This window comes from Lepidochelys kempii, chromosome 5 (genome assembly GCF_965140265.1).
Source record: "Lepidochelys kempii isolate rLepKem1 chromosome 5, rLepKem1.hap2, whole genome shotgun sequence".
NCBI classification, from domain to species: Eukaryota; Metazoa; Chordata; order Testudines; family Cheloniidae; genus Lepidochelys; species Lepidochelys kempii.
Window position 1 is genome coordinate 79,050,931 of NC_133260.1, and position 18,769 is coordinate 79,069,699.

The 18,769-nt window shown below is 40.6% G+C and overlaps 1 protein-coding gene across 12 annotated transcripts in view; it reads left to right on the top strand.

Annotated features, from left to right (window-relative positions):
• CSNK1G3 (casein kinase 1 gamma 3) overlaps positions 1-18,769 on the top strand; it is a 163,566-nt gene that overhangs the window by 57,670 nt on the left and 87,127 nt on the right. For 10 of the 12 annotated variants that reach the window (XM_073344818.1, XM_073344822.1, XM_073344825.1 and 7 more), the window contains one exon: positions 1,932-2,001. The exons of the other annotated variants lie outside the window; for them this stretch is intronic. In XM_073344818.1, the coding sequence (XP_073200919.1) occupies positions 1,932-2,001 (70 nt within the window). The remainder of the gene's footprint in view (positions 1-1,931; positions 2,002-18,769) is intronic. 12 annotated transcript variants of the gene reach the window in all.

Below are 18,769 nucleotides of genomic sequence, written 5' to 3' on the forward strand. Positions count from 1 at the left end.
AATGCTCTCTGCAGTCTGATAAGTAGGTATGTACACTTCATTTAAGTGAATTCCCTTTTCCCATGAAAATGCAGTTCTGTACTGAGTGTTTGAGCAGATCAGACACACATACCTCCTTACCCTTATAAGAGGAAGATATCACATAACAGTTCATGGGACAGTAATATTGCATTATATGATACTAGTTACAGCAGAATTGCGTAGTTTAGAAAAACTTTTATTACCACAGCAAATTTCAACTATATTATTTAATTTTGTGTATTTGTGATCCTAAATTTTAATCCCATGCATTTGGGAGAAAGCAATATTCTGTACAACTGGATTAAAGACTGATACATTGTACGTTAGTCAGTGATACTCCAGTTTAGCCAAGTTTTCGAACTAGTTTAACTAGATATGCCAGTTACGTAATGGTGATCAAGTGATATGCTTTATTGGAAGGCTCTGAATAACCCATAATTGAAAGATGACTTCTAAAGGATCACAGCTATTATCAGTTTCTTGTGCTTTACACAACTTTTTTTTATAGAACAGCATTTTCACTTACATTGAGTTTATATTAAATGTGTTACTATCCCAGATCTACAAAGTCAGCTGGTTAGCACCCCCTGTATTTAGATTGCTGAACCCTTACAAGGGTAAAAGATTCTTGGTACCTTTTCTTTGAGAAACTCTCATTCTTTCATTGTTTGCTGGAGACCTTAGATGCTCAAAGGGAGGAGTGTCCTTGAACGAGGGAAATGCTTTTTTTGTCATGAAATTTCCTTTCAGCTCTTGCTGAGATATAAACTGTTAAAAAAACAAAATTCATCATTCCCTTGCTTTCATGTGTTCCTCAGGAAAATTTTGACATCTTGCCAAAATAACTGAACACGCAAAAGGGCTAAGAAGCTGCTGCTGCAGCAGCACATGCTGTACTGGGAACACCGGGGAGCTGCCAGAGCAGTTGTATGGATGGACAGGGGTGGAGAAGAAAGCCAAGCTGGGCTCCCCACTCCCTGGGCAGAGCCCCTGGCACTAGTGGCCTATGCTGCCCCTGGGGGACTCAGCCTGGGTATGTTCTTACCAAATTTCCAGGGAGGAAGTGGCAGAAGAAGGAAAAAGAAGCCAAAGCGTAGTCATTCTAGGCTACTCCTGGATCCAGCAGTCCCATCCCATCTCCCTCTCCCTCTTCCGCCCGCCCCCCCACGCCGCACTGGGATAACAGCCTTGCCTACTGTCAGTTATTGTAGTTGGTTCTGTAGCTCAAGAGTTAGTAGTCTGTGCTGTAATGGTGAAGGTTCAGGCTTCATTACCCACTGATACATAATGAGGGGTTGTTGCACTCAGTAGAAGTTTATTTAAAAAAAAAATAAACCACTCAACAGGCAGACAAACCAAACAAAAACTATGGTAAAATGTTTAGTTTGCAGAATCAGGCACTCAAAAGGTTGGAAATGCCAGATTTATAGTTAACCTCTACATCTTAATTGTACCCCCTTGTGCGTGTGAATAATTACATGATCACATACTTTTTTCCCACATGATTCCTGTCTCCTTCAATACACAGAGGTCAGAATGAAGATTTCATGGGCAACTGTAAATCTGGCATTTTCTAACTTTCAAGTGCTTGCCTTTGCAACCCAAATAATCCTGTTTTGACCGTTTTTTTTTTTACTATCTAATATAGAATTAGTTTGGGATGGGGACTGGTTAACCTTCTGTAATCTGTTAACACCAGTTCGTTTCACCATGTACATTTTCACTAAGTATTGGCAGTGTAAAACTTCTTCTTCTTTTTTTTTTTTTGGTAAAGACATCTTCGCTATATATTGATTATTAGAGCAATGGATAGTAAATAATGCAAAAACTGTAATTGAGATAAACTGTCTTATTTTAAAGGTTAAATCCTTTCTGTTTGCTTTTTTTTTTTTTTTTTTTTTTTAAATCAGGAGCCAATGAAGTCCAGAGCACCACAGCTACATTTGGAATACAGATTCTACAAGCAATTAGGATCTGGAGGTAAACATACGTACAGTGTATCAGACTGTAAAATAATGTGAAAACTGACAATGGATTAAACATGAGTTGACTGATCTTGGGGTGTAACTGTCCTTTAATAACATCTTTTTAAATCAGCAGGTAGCCATAGCAGCAAAACAAAAAATAGACTGAAAGCCATTTGGTTTCATATATAACTTTATTGCTGGAATATTTTCATGTCAGTACTGGCTTATTCACTCTGATGGAAATATATTCTGTAGTATATTTATACACTGTTTTTGCAATTGTGCGTATATGTATTTAACTTCGATTTATTGTAAACTGATAGTTTTTTACCTATTGAAAAATATAGCTTCCAAGTACTCAAACCTTAGACGTTATAGAAGTTGTGGGTGTGAATTGGTGTGCTGAGGGCTTGTCTGTACAAACACTTAAGGTATGTCTATACTACCCCGAGCGCTCTCCCGTCGACTCCTGTACTCCACTGGCACAAGAGGCACAGGCGGAGTTGACGGGGGAGAGGCAGCAGTCGACTCACTGCCGTGAAGACGCTGTGGTGAGTAGATCTAAGTACATCTACTTCAGCTACGTTATTCACATAGCTGAAGTTGTGTAATGTAGGTTGATTTCCCCCCAGTGTAGACCAGGCTATAGTTGTGGCAAGCTTGTCTGTGCTGCTCACCAAATATCCATGTACAGCCTTCTGATGCACACTAAAATTCCGTAGTACTGTAATCTACCCTTTCTGAAATGGGAGCACGTTAAAGCGTACAAGGGAACTTTTAGTGCATGCCAGCAGGGCGCATATAAACATTTAGTGTGTGGGAGGAGGAGGCTGTTTCAGAACTTCACTCTTCTGATGGTTAGAAACCGTCCTCTAATTTCAAGCCTAAACTTGATGATGGCCAGTTTATATTCATTTGTTCTTGTGCCAAATTGGCCCTTAACTTAAATGAGTCCTCTCCCTCCCTGGTGTTTATCCCTCTGATGTATTTATAGAGAGCTATCATATTTCCCCATATCCTTCATTTTGATAGGCTAAACAAGCTAAGCTCCTTAAGTCTCCTCTCTGAAGGTTGGTTCTACATTTCTCTTATCATCCTAGTAGCTCTTCTCTGCAGCTGTTCCAGTTTGAATTTATCTTTCTTAAACCTGGGAGATGAGGATTGCACACAGCATTACAGATGAGGTCTCACCAGTGCTTTATATAATAGTAATAACACTTCCCTATCTTTACTGGAAATACCTTGACTGATGCATCCTAAGATTGCATTAGCATTTTTCATGTCTGCATCACATTGGTGGCTCATTATCATCCTGCGATTGACCAATATCCCCATGTCTTTCTCCTCCTATTGCTTCTGACTGATGCATCCCCAGCTTATAGCAAAAATTCTTTGGTCCCTAAGTGCATGACCTTGTACTTTGTATTATTAAATTTCATCCCATTTCTCTTTATTCAAGTTTTCAAGGCTGTCCAAACCTTCTTGTATGATCTTCTGGTCTTTCTGCTTAATGGCAATACCTCCACCTTTGTGTGATATGCAAATTTTGTGCCAAGGTCATTAATGAAAATGTTGAATAAGATTGGTCCCAAGACTGATCCTTGGAGAAACTCAACTAATAACCTCTTTCTAGTGTGACAGTTCACCTTTCAGTATGATCTGTTCTAGTCTTCCCTTTAACCAGTTCCTTACCCATCTTTCAATTATGTAGCTACAGTATATCTTGATTTTAGTAAGGATTTTGATGCAATTCCACCCGACATTCTCATAAGCAAACTAGGGAAATGTGTTCTAAATGATATTACTCCAAGTTGGATGCATAAGAGGTTGAAAGACCATACTCAGAGTAGTTACCAATAGTTTGCTGTCAAAATGGGAGGATGGTATCTAGTGGTCTCTTGCAAGGGTCTGTCCTGGAATTAGTACTTGTCAATATTTTTATTAATGACTTTGATAATGTTGTGGAAAGTATGCTTATACAGTTTGTGGATATCACCAAGGTGGGAGGAGCTGCAAGCAGTTTGGAGGACAGAATTAGAATTCAAAACAACCTTGACAAATTGGATAACTGGTCAGAAATCATCAAGATGAACTTCAACAAAGAGAAGTGCAAAGTACTACACTTAAGAAAGGAAAAATCAAATGCACAATTACAAAATGAGAAATAAGTGGCTAGGTTATTCTGCTACCACTGCTGAAAAGGATTTGGCGATATAGTGGATCATGGATGAGTAGTCAGTGTGATGCACTTGCAAAAAAGGCTGTTATCTTTCTGGCATGTATTAACAGGAATATGATATGTAAAACATGGGAAGTAACTGTCCCACTCTGCTTGGCACTGGTGAGTACCTCACTTGTAGTACTGTGTCCAGTTCTGGGTGCCATGCTTTAAGAAAGATGTGGACAAACTGGAGAGAGTCCAGAGGAGAACAGCAAAAAGAGGTTTAGAAAACCTGACCTAGAGGAAAGATTAAAAAAAACCCAAAACTGGATGTGTTTAGTCTTGAGAAAAGATGACTGGGGGCTAGGGACAGAGATGGACCTGAGAGAGTGTTCAAATAAGCTAATGGCTGTTATAAAGATAGGGATCAGTTGTTTGCCATGTCCACTGTGAAGGCAGGACAAGAAGTAATGTGCTTAAACTGCCGCAAGCGAGATTTAAGCTAGATATTAGGGGGGAAAAGTTTCTACCTATAAGGATAGTTAAGTACTAGAACAGGCTTCCAAGGGAGGTTGTGAATCCTCATCACTGAAGGTTTTTAAGATCAGGTATAGTGGATTATATTTTTTTTAAAACTACATTATTAGATTGTTAAGGCTGCACAGTCAAGCATTCAAGTTGGGAAATTTCAGAATTAAGGTTGATTGTTCAAACTTAATTCAGCCACCTTGTTTGCACCTTGTTTGTTTTTAATTCAGTATTTTGTTTTGTTTTTAATTGATTTGTGTGGGCCTATGCTGTCTTCAGTACAGACAGTCCAAATTGTGCACTGAATACAGAATTTCCTCGTGGTCTATTACATGGCACTCCATCACCTGAGTGCTTCGCAAACACCTGTGAATCTTTATCTTCACACTTTCTATGTGAAGTGAGGTGGTGATTTTTATCCCTGACTTACAGATGTGGGAAGCCATGCCATAGAAATTAGACAAAATTGCCAACTGTCCACTAATTGTGGGTGAATAATCTGACACGTGAATTTTGAGGTCCTGATTTTTCAGAGTACTCATGCATTTTATGATGCCTTGTTTATTCTAAGCACAGGTCCCATTCACTTCAGTTGCAGCCCTACTGTCTCAGGTTGGGCGCTCAGAAAATGAGGAACACCTAGTTAGTGGCAGATTGTGAAAAGTTTGGTTTAAGTGACTTGCCCAGAATCACATAGGAACTGTGTAGCAGAGGTAGGGCTAAAACCCAGTTCTCCAGAATGGCATGCAGCTGCCTTAAATACAAATTAAGGCACTAGTTACTGAAGTCCCTGTCCTCAATTACTACACACCTTTCTTCTGAAATAAATGAGGCCAGGTAGTATAGGCAGCAGCCTCATTCAGTATACACTGTAATGAATTCCAGAGCACTATTCATCCTGCGCACTGAATGAGGCAGGAGTTCTGTGGGAAAAAAAATGGTATGTGATCGTGTAGACTATCATCATGCGTATGAACAAGGGGGCTGAATTAAGGTTGTATTGACAATCTTAATTCTGGCATTTCCTAAATTTTGACTGCTTGACTTTGAAATCTTAATCTTTTAGTATAGTTTTTTGTATGTAATTTCCTTTAAAAAAGCAAGCTGAAAAGAAATTCCATCATGTAGAATCATAGCGACTCCCTCCTGCTTCAACAGGAGGGATAGAACTTCCAGATCTACAGTACAGTTCAAATGATGGCAGAATTCTAACAGTAACTGAAAGCTGCAGTAGGTTTGTCATCTTCTGTGGACCAACCACTAGAGGTAGATGGTACACATTTTGTCAGTGGGTTTCACATATATTTGCTGACAGCAGGGGATTGTTGAAACAGAGTTTTTTTCGAGATTCGGAGGGGAGTGTACTCTAGAGATTATAGACTCTTCTGCCCTCTAGCCTGTCCTTTTCCTTGTCTTCTCCCTGCAACCTGGTTAGCTTCCTGGCCCAGACTCAGTCTTCCCCTTATCACCTCTCTGCATTCAAATCAGGCTACTTTCTCATTCTCCTCCCTGCCTAGTGCTGGCTGGAGGAGCATTGAGTACAGGAGATGATGTCCCTGCTTTTGATTTCTGTGGCTATTGCCACAACAGACCCTGGCTGCCTGGAGGAGCAATTGCAAAGGAAGTCCTCAGTCTCAACATTCCTGAGCTGAAATATAACCACTCTGCAGATGAAATATTCAGAGAATTAGCTGCCAAACTATGTGAACTAAGATATTAAGAGGCTTATAACATGGACAAATTCCTGTGGGTTTTCACAGGGATGACAAAAGGCAAACCCTTAATACCAGGGTGTTGTGACTTGTCAAATTTCAAATCCATGCCTCAAAGCATGGAAGCATAAGAGGTTCTTAACAAAGTGGTTGTAAATATTTTTAAGATATGCTTACCAATATATTTTCTCCTGATCTCTTTGAGAAATAGCTGAAACGTTTTAGCTGAAATTAATAATTTAAAAAAAGTAAATAATTCAGCCTGGGGCAGACAAATGGTATGGAAACTTCAGCGCAAACAGTTAAAATTTGCAGTTATAAGCTACCAAAACAGGGTTTTGTTAACATTATGTGTTAAGCATGGCTACCTGTTCTGCCTATAATACAATATTAGGAGCAACTGTTTTGAATGTAAGTGACATCAATGGTAACTCTCTAAAGCTGAAATAATAAAGCCTTTATAGAATATGTTCACCTTTACTTAGTCAACTGTTATAGAAACTGCATAACATTTCCTGTGATTTCATTTTAATTGACTCCTGCTGATATCTGATCTGTGAATTTTAGTGTAGTGATGTAGTGTGCCACTTGACAGAAGATGTTCTTTTTGAGTTATCAATAATAACTCAATAATAATGATAGTTAATAATAATAATAGCATTTTAGTTGCAATAGTAACTGACAAAACACATTTGTAGGACAGGGCTTTCTGCATAATCTTTAGTAGCTTTTGTCCATGGAATGATGTACTGATGCATTTCTACATCTGTGAAGTCATAGACTAGAAAAAAAAATCTTTTGTTTAAAAAAACAGCCTGAGAATCCCCTCATACTTCGCTCTCGCTCAAAAAAAAAAAGCCTTGAAAACAATTATACACAAAATCCAGAACCAGTTACAATGTCTGGGCTGATTTACTCTTGTATGAATCCATTATGTAATAGTGAAAGGACATGTGGATTAAATTAATCCAGTACCTCATTAACTTTCAGATTCACCACTCAATTTGTGCTTTTACGTTATTGGCAAGCAAGGGTAAATGTACTCTAACTTGCTACTTAAACTTTTTAATTCTAAAATATGCTCCGAAAATAATCTTCAATTTTCTAATGTGAATTGTGATGTTGATAATCAGATACACATGGTCAAATTCTACATATTTTCCATACATTAGATTGGACTATGTTCTCTAGCTTGACATCAGCAGCTACCACTGTCTGATGCTTCAGTGGAAAGTGACTTCCCACTCCCCCAAAATATATGCCCAGCCAGTTGTGCATTGAAGTGGGATGGGGAATCAATTCTTAGTTACTGCAAGTGATTTCATTGTGAGGCATGGAATTTGATAACTCTTACTTTAGCTTGTCCTAGTACAGTTGGCAGTGGTTGTAAAAATTATCCAGCCCTTAAGGGAGGGTGGGGGGAATTTCAGCCATAGCATTTGAATTAATGGTTTCCTTTATCAATAAATTCTGCAGGATGATCATACATTATATAATAGTACTTCCTTTTTCATTGGTTCTAAATTGACTTGCTGCTAAGGTCATTGAGCCCATGATCTTTCATTGTGGAATGGAGCAAAATAGAGGGAACTGATCAGTTTACATTATATAGGCCTTTCGTAACTTAAATTATCATAAGTCAAGTCTCCTATGCTTTGCTTTCCAGGCAAATGTTTCTTGTTTTTTTTTTAATCTCTTGTTCTATGTGTCCCACCATATTTCAAAAGTCAGGGGTAATAAGGTACGAAGCTCAGAGTGCTTTAATACAACTTGCATCGTGGCAATTTTCAGGGGATAAGTAATGGCGCAAAGAGAATGGGATGAATATTCTAGATTGTGGAGTACCCTTCCTATAAACAATATAGGAATCTCGACCCGAAGAATAAGATGCTCTAGGAGAGTAGTGCAAATGGGTCCAAAGATCTTTGGGTGCATTGACACAGTTGGGAGCACCTCTTGCTGCTTTCTGGAGTGTAGAAGAAAAAACATGGACTTCTGTTGGTGTGTACCCTTCTGGTGGCCATGCATTCCAACAGAGCTGGTGCTTTAGTGAAAATTAATTGGGGAAACTAGTTTTCTGAAATTAGATTAGTAAATATATTTAAATTAACTAATTTCCTTAGATCGTGTTATCGATCTTTCACATAAATGATGCGCTTTTTCTTTAGCGTCATACCCAATTGAAAAGTTTTGTGAAAACTCAATCACTCCTTTTTACACAGTCACAATTCAAAAGTAAGAATAACTCAGTGAATTATTGGCAGGAAATACTTATTTACGCAGCAAGTGATCAGTCTGTCAGCACTGTGGCAGTAAACTGAGAAGTCAAATTTAAAAGGTAATTTAATTGCTGTTTCTAATACTCAAAACTACAGGATAAGTAAATAAAACTGATAGTCATAGGTATAAAATGTACACTTACTGCAGTCCAGAACACTTTACATACAGGGAACTTCTGAAAGGTATTGTTACCGGTTCTTATCTGAAATTAAACTAGACCCGGGATCATGAATAACACTCAGTTAATCAGTGCATATTACATTTTTCTCAGTTCGTGTCATATATGTATGGATGATATGAGCATCATCCATCACTGTTCAGGCAGGTTGGCTTTGTGACCTTGTACCTTGAAAATCTGTTCTCATCTTGGTGTACAGTAACTCCTCACTTAAAGTCGTCCCGGTTAATGTTATTTTGTTGTTACGTTGCTGATCAATTAGAGAACACGCTCGTTTAAAGTTGTGCAATGCTCCCTTATAACATTGTTTGGCAGCCACCTGCTTTGTCCACTGCTTGCAGGAAGAGAAGCCCGTTGGAGCTAGCTGGGTGGGGGCTTGGAACCAGCGTGGACCAGCAGCCCCCCGTCAGCTCCCCGCTCCCCTAAGTTCCCTGTGTGGCAGCTGCCCAGTAGGCTATCAGTTGCCTGCAGTTCAGCTGTCTCTCCCCCCACTGCCATGTGCTGCTCCTGCCCTCTGCCTTGGAGCTGCTCCTGGGAGCCTTCTGCTTGCTGTGCGGGGAGGAGGGGGGCTAATGACAGGGTGTCCCCCTCCCCGCTGCTCGTGCCTCCCGCTTACTCCATCTCCATAAAAGGGAGCGAGGGGACACGACAGGGCTCGGGATGGAGGGAGCTTGCTGGCAGCAGCTGCTGTCTCAACTTTCTGATCTACTTAAAAAGGCAATGTACTTAGAGTGCGGTCAGCATACTTAAAGGGGTAATGCACATCTCTCTCTCTCATATAAAAAAAAAACCACACACACACACACTGTGTGTCTCTCTGTCTGCCATGCTGTCTACCCTCCTTCCATTTGTGCTGCCTTGTGGAGTGTGAGGCTACATTAATAACAATGTGTTAATCTTCGAGGGCTCAGCAGAGCGCTAGTTCGTTATTTACCAGTAAGGCATTCCCTGGGAAATATCCCACCCTCTGACTCTACTACCTCAACCAAGCTTCACAATCATCATTGCTATGTATAGTATTCAATTGTTTGTTTAAAACGTATACTCTGTGTGTGTGTGTGTGTGTGTGTGTATCTATCTATAAATAATATAGTCTTTTGTCTGGTGAAAAAAATTTCCCTGGAACCTAACCCCCCCCCCCCCCGTTTATATTAATTCTTATGGGGAAATTGGATTAGTTTAACAACGTTTCACTTAAAGTTGCATTTTTCAGGAACATAACTACAATGTTAAGTGAGGAGTCACTGTATTAAAGGAGGAATTGTTCAAGCTAGGACCCAAGGCCTTTCTTTCTGAGAGCTTCTTAGGCAGCCAACATTCTTTTCTCTTTCCCCACACACCAAGCTCATGAAACCTGTAATAAATTCAAACATTGTGAATGATATGAATTGGGCTTCAAACCAGGATATAACACTGGACATAGCCCTGGTAGTATGTTTCATTTTCCCCAGATGCAACCATCACCACTAACATGTTGCAGTGCCTACAAGAGACTAGCTTCTGGATGAAGAGCAGCTGGCTCATACTTGTTCTAGGCAATACCAATGTGATGCTGGTTGGAAGAGGAGATGATGCTTAAAGATAATTTGGATATTGTCCTTCCCATCCACTGGGCATAAGCACCACATTTGTCAAAGAGGTGAAAAACCTTGTGGTCCCAATATGCTCATTAATGAGCCATTGTGTTTGGGTATCATCAGTGATTAGCTTTTTTTTGAACCTCTAGCTTGCTGGGAAATTTTAGTCCTTTATCTCATTTGAGGATCTGGTTACAAAGGTCTATATATTTATCACATCCAGGCTGGATTACTGGAATTCACTGTACCTGAAGCTGAAAGGGAGAACCATGTAAGGGATCCTGCTTCCTGCTGCCTCAACAGGCTAAACTACCATGAGCACATCACCCCATACTCTGATGTCTCTACCAGCTCCCAGTCCCTTTACACTGCAAGTTCAAAGCCTTGGTTCTGATTTTCAAAGCCTTTTATGTCTGTTCCTCGCTATATTACAGAACAAATCTCCAAGAACTATGAACTATCAAGACAGTTCAGCTCCTCTGGAAAAAACCCAGGATGAAGCACGTGAGAACCTGTGACAAAACATTCAAGGCTGTGGAACAAACTTCGAGATGAAACTAATCCAGAGTTGTCTTACATTGAGGTTATACTGCAAGACCTTCCCTTTAGCTAAGTTTCCCACTGTATTTGGAATGATATTGACAACCACCACCCTCATCTCGTACCACTAACATAAAAAATCTACACCAAGCAGTTTCCTATAACCAGAGAAGGGAGAGGAGCTTGAAGACTCTGTGAAGGACTCTGCTTGGCCTTTGCAATAGAAAGCTAACCTGGAAGATGCATGTTTTATGATGGTAAAACCCTGTGCAAGAACCCAGAGAGACTGTTCTACTACTGAATTGAAGAGAAGACTCCGTTTGAGGCCTGTCTCAACTGGATCCTGTAGATTGAGATAGGTACACTTGTAGAACATGGTTTCAGAACTGGCTGTCCTGGTCAGTAATGTTACTTACAAATGTCACCACTCCATATTCTCCAGCATCTGGATAAAATTCCTTTCAAGAATAATGTGAGTGTACAGTCGTCAGAAATACAGTATACTCAGCCAACACATATTCTTTTTTTGCTGGCTGGCAATCAACATACCAGACTTTTCCCACTCTTGCTGACTGTTAGACAGGCTGTCCCAGTTTGGACACCACCCGCTGGACAGTGACCCTAAGTATGCCCTGTGGGAATGTATTTCTACCTAACACCAGATTCTCTAAACAGCCAAATTATACTGAGGGTGTGAGGCACAGATGTTTCCCTAGTTTCACAGTAGCCCATTTACTCTTTTCTTCAGGCAGCTTGTACTTCACCTTTGTGCCTACAGGTGCTCCTAATTGCGTTATAACTGAGAATAGCAGTTCTCATCAAGGGCCTTTTTCTGGAAAGATGGGTGAGGCTTTTTTCTAGAAAAGGAGGTGGCTAGTCAGAACCCAAATATATAAAATATTTTTAAAAACCTAGATTGCTTATTTATAAATTCTAAATTTATAAATTTGTGCTGGAAATGGCCCAACTTGATTATCATACACATTGTAAGGAGAGTGATCACTTTAGATAAGCTATTACCAGCAGGAGAGTGGGGTGGGAGGAGGTATTGTTTCATGGTCTCTGTGTATGTAATGTCTTCTGCAGTTTCCACAGCATGCATCCAATGAAGTGAGCTGTAGCTCACGAAAGCTTATGCTCAAATAAATTGGTTAGTCTCTAAGGTGCCACAAGTACTCCTTTTCTTTTTGCGAAATTCTAAATTTTAACACTGGAAGTGTTGAGTTGCCCATTAAGATAATATTGGTACCCATCCAATATAGCAGATATACCAATATTTTGTTTCTGAAAGTATAAGAAACAAAGTGTTTTACATGTCTATGCAGGTATTGGTTGTCCTAAAAGCTGCACCGGAACAAAGTGTCCATCTCCCCTTCCCCCTCCCCCCCTTTCCTTGGTTACATTATTTGAGGGCCTTATCCAGAGACAAACTGATACAGGACAGGTCAAGAATAATCTGGATTGTGGATGATTGTGATTTCATGCTAAATTTGGGAAAATCCAATTCAGCAGATATATAGTGTGGAAGTGGAAATTAACATGAGCAACGAAGTCTTCATTTCTTAAGAGAGACAGAAAAAAATTGTCTTTGACCAAGTGGGTTGTCAACTGCAGTGAAGTCTGTGTCCACTTTGTAACTGCTGGGAATGATAGTATTGTGCATGACAAGCTGCAGTGTACTTAAGTTCACACAAGACCTTTTAATTTTTTCTGCCGTCTTCCATTTGAACAAGAAAGCTTGCTTTCCACTAAATATAGTAACTTCTGTCAGATGGTGGCTTAACTGTAGTGCCTTCAAGCACTAGTTTGATAGCTGAACCAGACACATTCGTGTTCCTCTTTAATGCCAGACTTTCAGGATGGAGAGCTCACACATGACATGAGATCAATTCATGTTACTTGGAAAAATCAGGAAACAAAATGTAGTATAAGCTGGTTAGAACTCAAAACAATATGGTATGGACTCCACGCATTCTTTCTAGGGGTAAAAAATTCAAATTTTGATTGACGGACAACATCAGAGTCACAGCCCATGTTATCAAGCAGGGTAGAATAAGATAATCATCCCTACAATGGGAGACTTGTCTTCTGATAACATTCTGCTCCATCTGAGATAAGTCCATCCATGCTTTACATATCCAGAGAAGGAGAAAGATTGTTGCCAACTGACTCAGCAGAGAAGAACTAGATGAGGGAGAGTGGAGTCTTCATCCAGAGGTATGTTAGCTCTTGGTGAGCATGTTTGATGCTCCAAAGATGGTCATATCTGCGTCACCCATCAATCACGGGATTACCGCATATTTCTGTAAAGAGGGATCGAAGGACCAGATAAAAATGCTCTCCCCAGAGGTGGCCGAAAGGTCTGTGTAACTTTTCCTCCTTTCCCTGTACTACTGTGATCAATCTCAGGAAAGCCAGTACTATGAGACCCCTTATAGCCTCCTACCTCCAGCCTGAGGGAGTCTTGCCTATGTTTAGCTAGTTATCAACTTCCTAGCACCACCAGTCTTTTAGTCGCTCAAGTACTCTCCTCTGGGCTACATAAGCCCTGTGTTTGCTTTTGCAGGTTAACAATATGTGTCCTTTGGTCCCCAAGTCCCTTTCAGTTGTTTCCCTATGATATCCTGGCTACTTTCAGAAATCCCAGCTTCTTTGCCTCCAAAGGAACAGTGTGCCCCAGTCTGTTAGTTTTACCTTAAAGCACTGGTCCTGTAAACCACATAGCATTTTCAAGCACTTACAATAAAACAAAAGTAGCTTTATTAAAGAAAGAATAGAAAGTTAACTAGGAACAGAAGAGTGGTGGTAACTAATAGTTAAAATATAAACCAAAATAATAAAACTGAAACCTAGGTCTACACTGATTAATAGTCACTTTTCCTGTCTAATAAACTAGGTTCTCCCTACCCCTCACCCCAGAAGATCAGTTGTACAGCTGGCTGTCTTCTCAGGAACGAGGAACCAGTTTTTTGTGAGAATATACCTGATCCTGCAAGACATCTCCTCAGAGTAAATCTTTCCTCCCTCCTTTTATACGGAAACAGTCTTTTTTTCATAGACAAGGCGAACTTCTGTCTGTAATGTTCCTTTTTTTACCGCCTTGTGGCTTTGCTTGTTTGCAGTTGCCTGTGATAGTTTTTTCCATTCATAGTCTTGAGATGGAACAAGGTTAGACAACTGAGCCTTGCATTAAATCACTGGCTAAACAGAGAGGAGTGACAACTTCTTTTTGTGTGAATGAGCTATTACCAAAATACATTATTTAATACTTGAAGACCATTAAGATACTTTTTTACTATACTATATACCTATATAAACTATATACCTTACATCAGTGATGGGCAACCTGTGGCCCGTGGGCCACATGCAGCCCATCAGGGTAATCTGGTTTCAGGCCGCGAGACATTTTGCTGACTTTGACCGTCCGCAGGCATGGCTGCAGGGATGTGCTGGCTGACGCTTCCTGCGGCTCCCATTGGCCGGGAACAGAGAATCGCAGACATTGGGAGCTGCGGGGGGCTGTGCCTACGGATGATCAACATCAGCAAAATGTCTCGCGGCTTGCAATCTGATTACCCTGATGGGCCGCATGCAGCCCACAGGCTGCAGGTTACCCACCACAGCCTTACATGCTACTCTTTATGGATAAATATCCTGCACAACACATTTGGTGTAGTGAGTTCGTTAGGTCTGAGATGAGAGGTTTTTGCACAGAACAGGGGACCCTTTTCTGAGGAGCCTCTGTCACAACTACCAAGAGTCATCCAGAAGACCTGGAATGAAAAGACAATGGTAACTTCAGTAGTTCTGTTTTGGCTAAGGATGCCTTGGTTTTCTGGTATTTTCAACATGGCTTATACAACTTCACAAACTCTCTAAAGCAAGATCTGCTGTCTCTGATCAAATTATCGGCCAGAGTACCTTCCTGGTTTTTGAGGGACTTGCACGAGTAGGAAAATAGTATATTTAGAGGGTGTTGTCTCGTGTCATGTGTAAAAAAGTTTCTACCAATTTTTCTTTCCTCAGAATATGAAGTTCGAACGATGGTTCAGAAAATTTCATGTTTCACAGTAGACTTCTACATCTCAGATGTTAGATTGCCTGAACACAATTGTCATAGTTTCCCCCTTAACATGTCAAGTAGCTATGGTAATTTTGTATATTGAGTGCTGCATGCTGTCTGATAGCAATAACATCTGCTGTCCGTCGAGGATCGGTGAAAAGGTGACCTTGTGTTTAATATATTTTTCATAGAATCCAAGAAGTTGTGCACTCTTCTTTTGTCTCAAACCATTTGATTCCGTCCCTGGCAATGTTCCCTCTAATTTTTGTCAGGCCGTGTGCGCAAAAAATTTCTTCTGTGCAAATTGTTGTGCGTGCTGTTTTGCCGTGTGCGCGGCATTTAGGATCTGTGTGCGCACGCGCACAGCTTAGAGGGAACAATGATCCCTGGCTTAATCTTGGGTGTCTGCAGAACCCTGAGAATGCATTCCAACCTTCTGTTTGTTCTTTATTATCCAGCACGTGAGCAAAAGTACTTAAAAATCTATTTCAAGATGGTTGAGATGTATTCATGAGGCTTAAAAGTCTGAGAATCTCCCCAGCATAAAACCTGACAGCCTAGTCTTAGGCTACATCTGCGCTACAAACTAGGGGTGAGAGTCCCAGCTCATAGACATACTGGTGCTAGCTTTCATCTGAGATAGCATTCTAAGAACAATAGTGTAGCCGCGAAAGCACAGTCGGTGGAAGCTGTGTCACTGTGCTAGCCGCCCCTTGTGTACCCACTGGGTTCAGGTGGGTTTGTGCTCGGGGATGCTAGCACATGTTGCGACTGCCCATGCTACCATGGGTACTCTGCTATTTTTAGCATGCTGGATCAGCTGTGAGTAAGCAGGAGTATGTCTATTTGAGCAGGGAATCCCATCCCTAACTCATGGTGGAGACATAACCTTAGAGTGATAATAGCTTCCTGGGCTGGAATATCTTACACAGCATACAAAGATCTGTAGAGCAGCCACTGGGTTAGTTTGTTCATAACTTCTGCAAATTTGACATGCTATACATAAGCTTCTGCTAATGGCTTTGGTAAAAAGGTGTTCCACTCTGTCATCTTACAGAAAAGAATATATTAAGAGAATAAAGTCTGCCATTGAGTCTTAATTCAGACCCTTTGTTCACATGCATTACAGTATTGTCTTTAATATTACATGATTACACTATTTGTTCTGTCGGATCCCTGTTTCATTCTGTGCACAAGATGGACAATGAATGAGATAGAGGGTTGCAAGTAGAAAGGAATGTTGTCTTTTATGTTTAAGGCACTAGAGTAAGACCCAGCAGAGCAAAGTATTCTCCCTGGTTCAGCTGGACACCTCCTACATGATTGTTGGCAAAGTCTGTCATGCGTATGTGCAAGCGGACTGAAGTAAAGTTGTACAGATGACCTTAATTTTGGCATTTCGTACCTTTTGAGCATTTGACTTTGTAGCCTTAATGTTCTTTTAATATAATTTTTGTCTAATACCGTATAAGGCATACAGCAGGATAGAGTTTCATGGGAAAAGCTACAAGATGAGTGACATAACTCATTTCTTATATACTATATACATGTTGCCTCCTATACATTAATACATATATACAATATATATACAATACAATATACATACATTCAATAAGGATAAGTGCAGGGTCCTGCACTTAGGATGGAAGAATCCAATGCACCGCTACAGACTAGGGACCGAATGGCTAGGCAGCAGTTCTGCGGAAAAGGACCTAGGGGTGACAGTGGACGAGAAGCTGGATATGAGTCAGCAGTGTGCCCTTGTTGCCAAGAAGGCCAATGGCATTTTGGGATGTATAAGTAGGGGCATAGCAAGCAGATCGAGGGACGTGATCGTTCCCCTCTATTCGACATTGGTGAGGCCTCATCTGGAGTAGTGTGTCCAGTTTTGGGCCCCACACTACAAGAAGGATGTGGATAAATTGGAGAGAGTCCAGCGAAGAGCAACAAAAATTATTAGGGGTCTAGAACACATGACTTATGAGGAGAGGCTGAGGGAGCTGGGATTGTTTAGCCTGCAGAAGAGAAGAATGAGGGGGGATTTGATAGCTGCTTTCAACTACCTGAAAGGGGGTTCCAAAGAGGATGGCTCTAGACTGTTCTCAATGGTAGCAGATGACAGAACGAGGAGTAATGGTCTCAAGTTGCAGTGGGGGAGGTTTAGATTGGATATTAGGAAAAACTTTTTCACTATGAGGGTGGTGAAACACTGGAATGCGTTACCTAGGGAGGTGGTAGAATCTCCTTCCTTAGAGGTTTTTAAGGTCAGGCTTAACAAAGCCCTGGCTGGGATGATTTAACTGGGGAATTGGTCCTGCTTCAAGCAGGGGGTTGGACTAGATGACCTCCAGGGGTCCCTTCCAACCCTGATATTCTATGATTCTATGATTAATTACTGTTTGTGTTTAGCTGATATCCCTTTACTGGGATTTAAAGAAAATTCTCAATTGTGTAAATCCTTCCTCAGTTGAGAGGCAGTAGTTTATTTATAGATTTGACACTACATGTTGTTAAAAGCTACCTTCAGCTAGATTGCTGTTAAATACTATGTAGCAGATATGCTCATTTTTTGAACATGTTCCTGAAATCCTTTGGTTAAATATCTTGTTTATTACCCAAAAGGACCTTGCTTATAATAGGAATTAATATCCTCTCACTTCTCTATTAAAAATTAAAAACATTTTGAATAATAGGAATAAACATAGTTTGAAGCTGTTAAACAGCTGAGTATTTTTCTTCCACTTAATGTCTTAATGCAATGTTTAGCTTGTCTATTTGTATTTTAAAAGGCTAGTGTAGATAAGTGAATGATCAATAATTTGTCCATCAGTAACCAATTAATTGATAACCAGTAATTGACAGGTAAAATTTTAAGTTGCCTGACCTGTTGGCTATAGAGAGGATGGGTGGATCGAAAACGGGTCCCTTCTGGTGCCTAGCGAAGTGGCCAGTATGGAAATAGGCCCTTCAGGGGGCTAGTTGGAGAGTATGACCCTTCCTGTTTTTCTTTGCAAATGGAAGGGGGAAGCGTGTGCTCTTAGCAGTACTGGTCACTGGCGCAGAGCGGGCGTTCCCCTGGTGGCAGTTGCGACTGCAATGTTAGGGGTCCATATGCCACGATAGCTGCCTGTGTGAGCAGCGTTCAGCTTAGGCTTCTTCAGTCATGGGATGCTGTTCTGGAAAGGAGGACTGCTGGGAAGATATGGGATCCATGTGACCAAGAAGGGGAAAGCCATCTTTGGACACTGACTCATGAACTTGATGAGGAGGGTTTTAAACTAGGTTCAAAGGAGCAAGGTGACAAAGGCCTACAGATAAGTCTAAAAAAGGGGTAGATTCTGGGAAAGACCTGGCAAATTACAATAGTGCTGTAGGAGCAACAAGAGGGAAAACAGTGGGAGAATCTGCTCAACATCTTAGTTGTCTAGGCACAAATGCAAGGAGTGTGGTCAGTAAACAGGAAGAACTGGAAGTATTAGTGCATAAGCTAAATTATGATTTAATTGGTATCACTGAGACTTGGCAGTCTCATGACTGGACTATTGGTATAGAGAGAGATGGCTTGTTCAGGAAGGACAGGGAGGGGAAAAAGGAAAGAGATATTGTAGTATAGGTTGAGAATACATACCATATATACTTGTTCATAAGCCAAATATTTTTGGTAAAAAAGTGACGCATCAAAGAGCGGGGGTCAGGTTATAAACGGGTCTACACCAAAATGTGATTATTTTAAACGCTACGA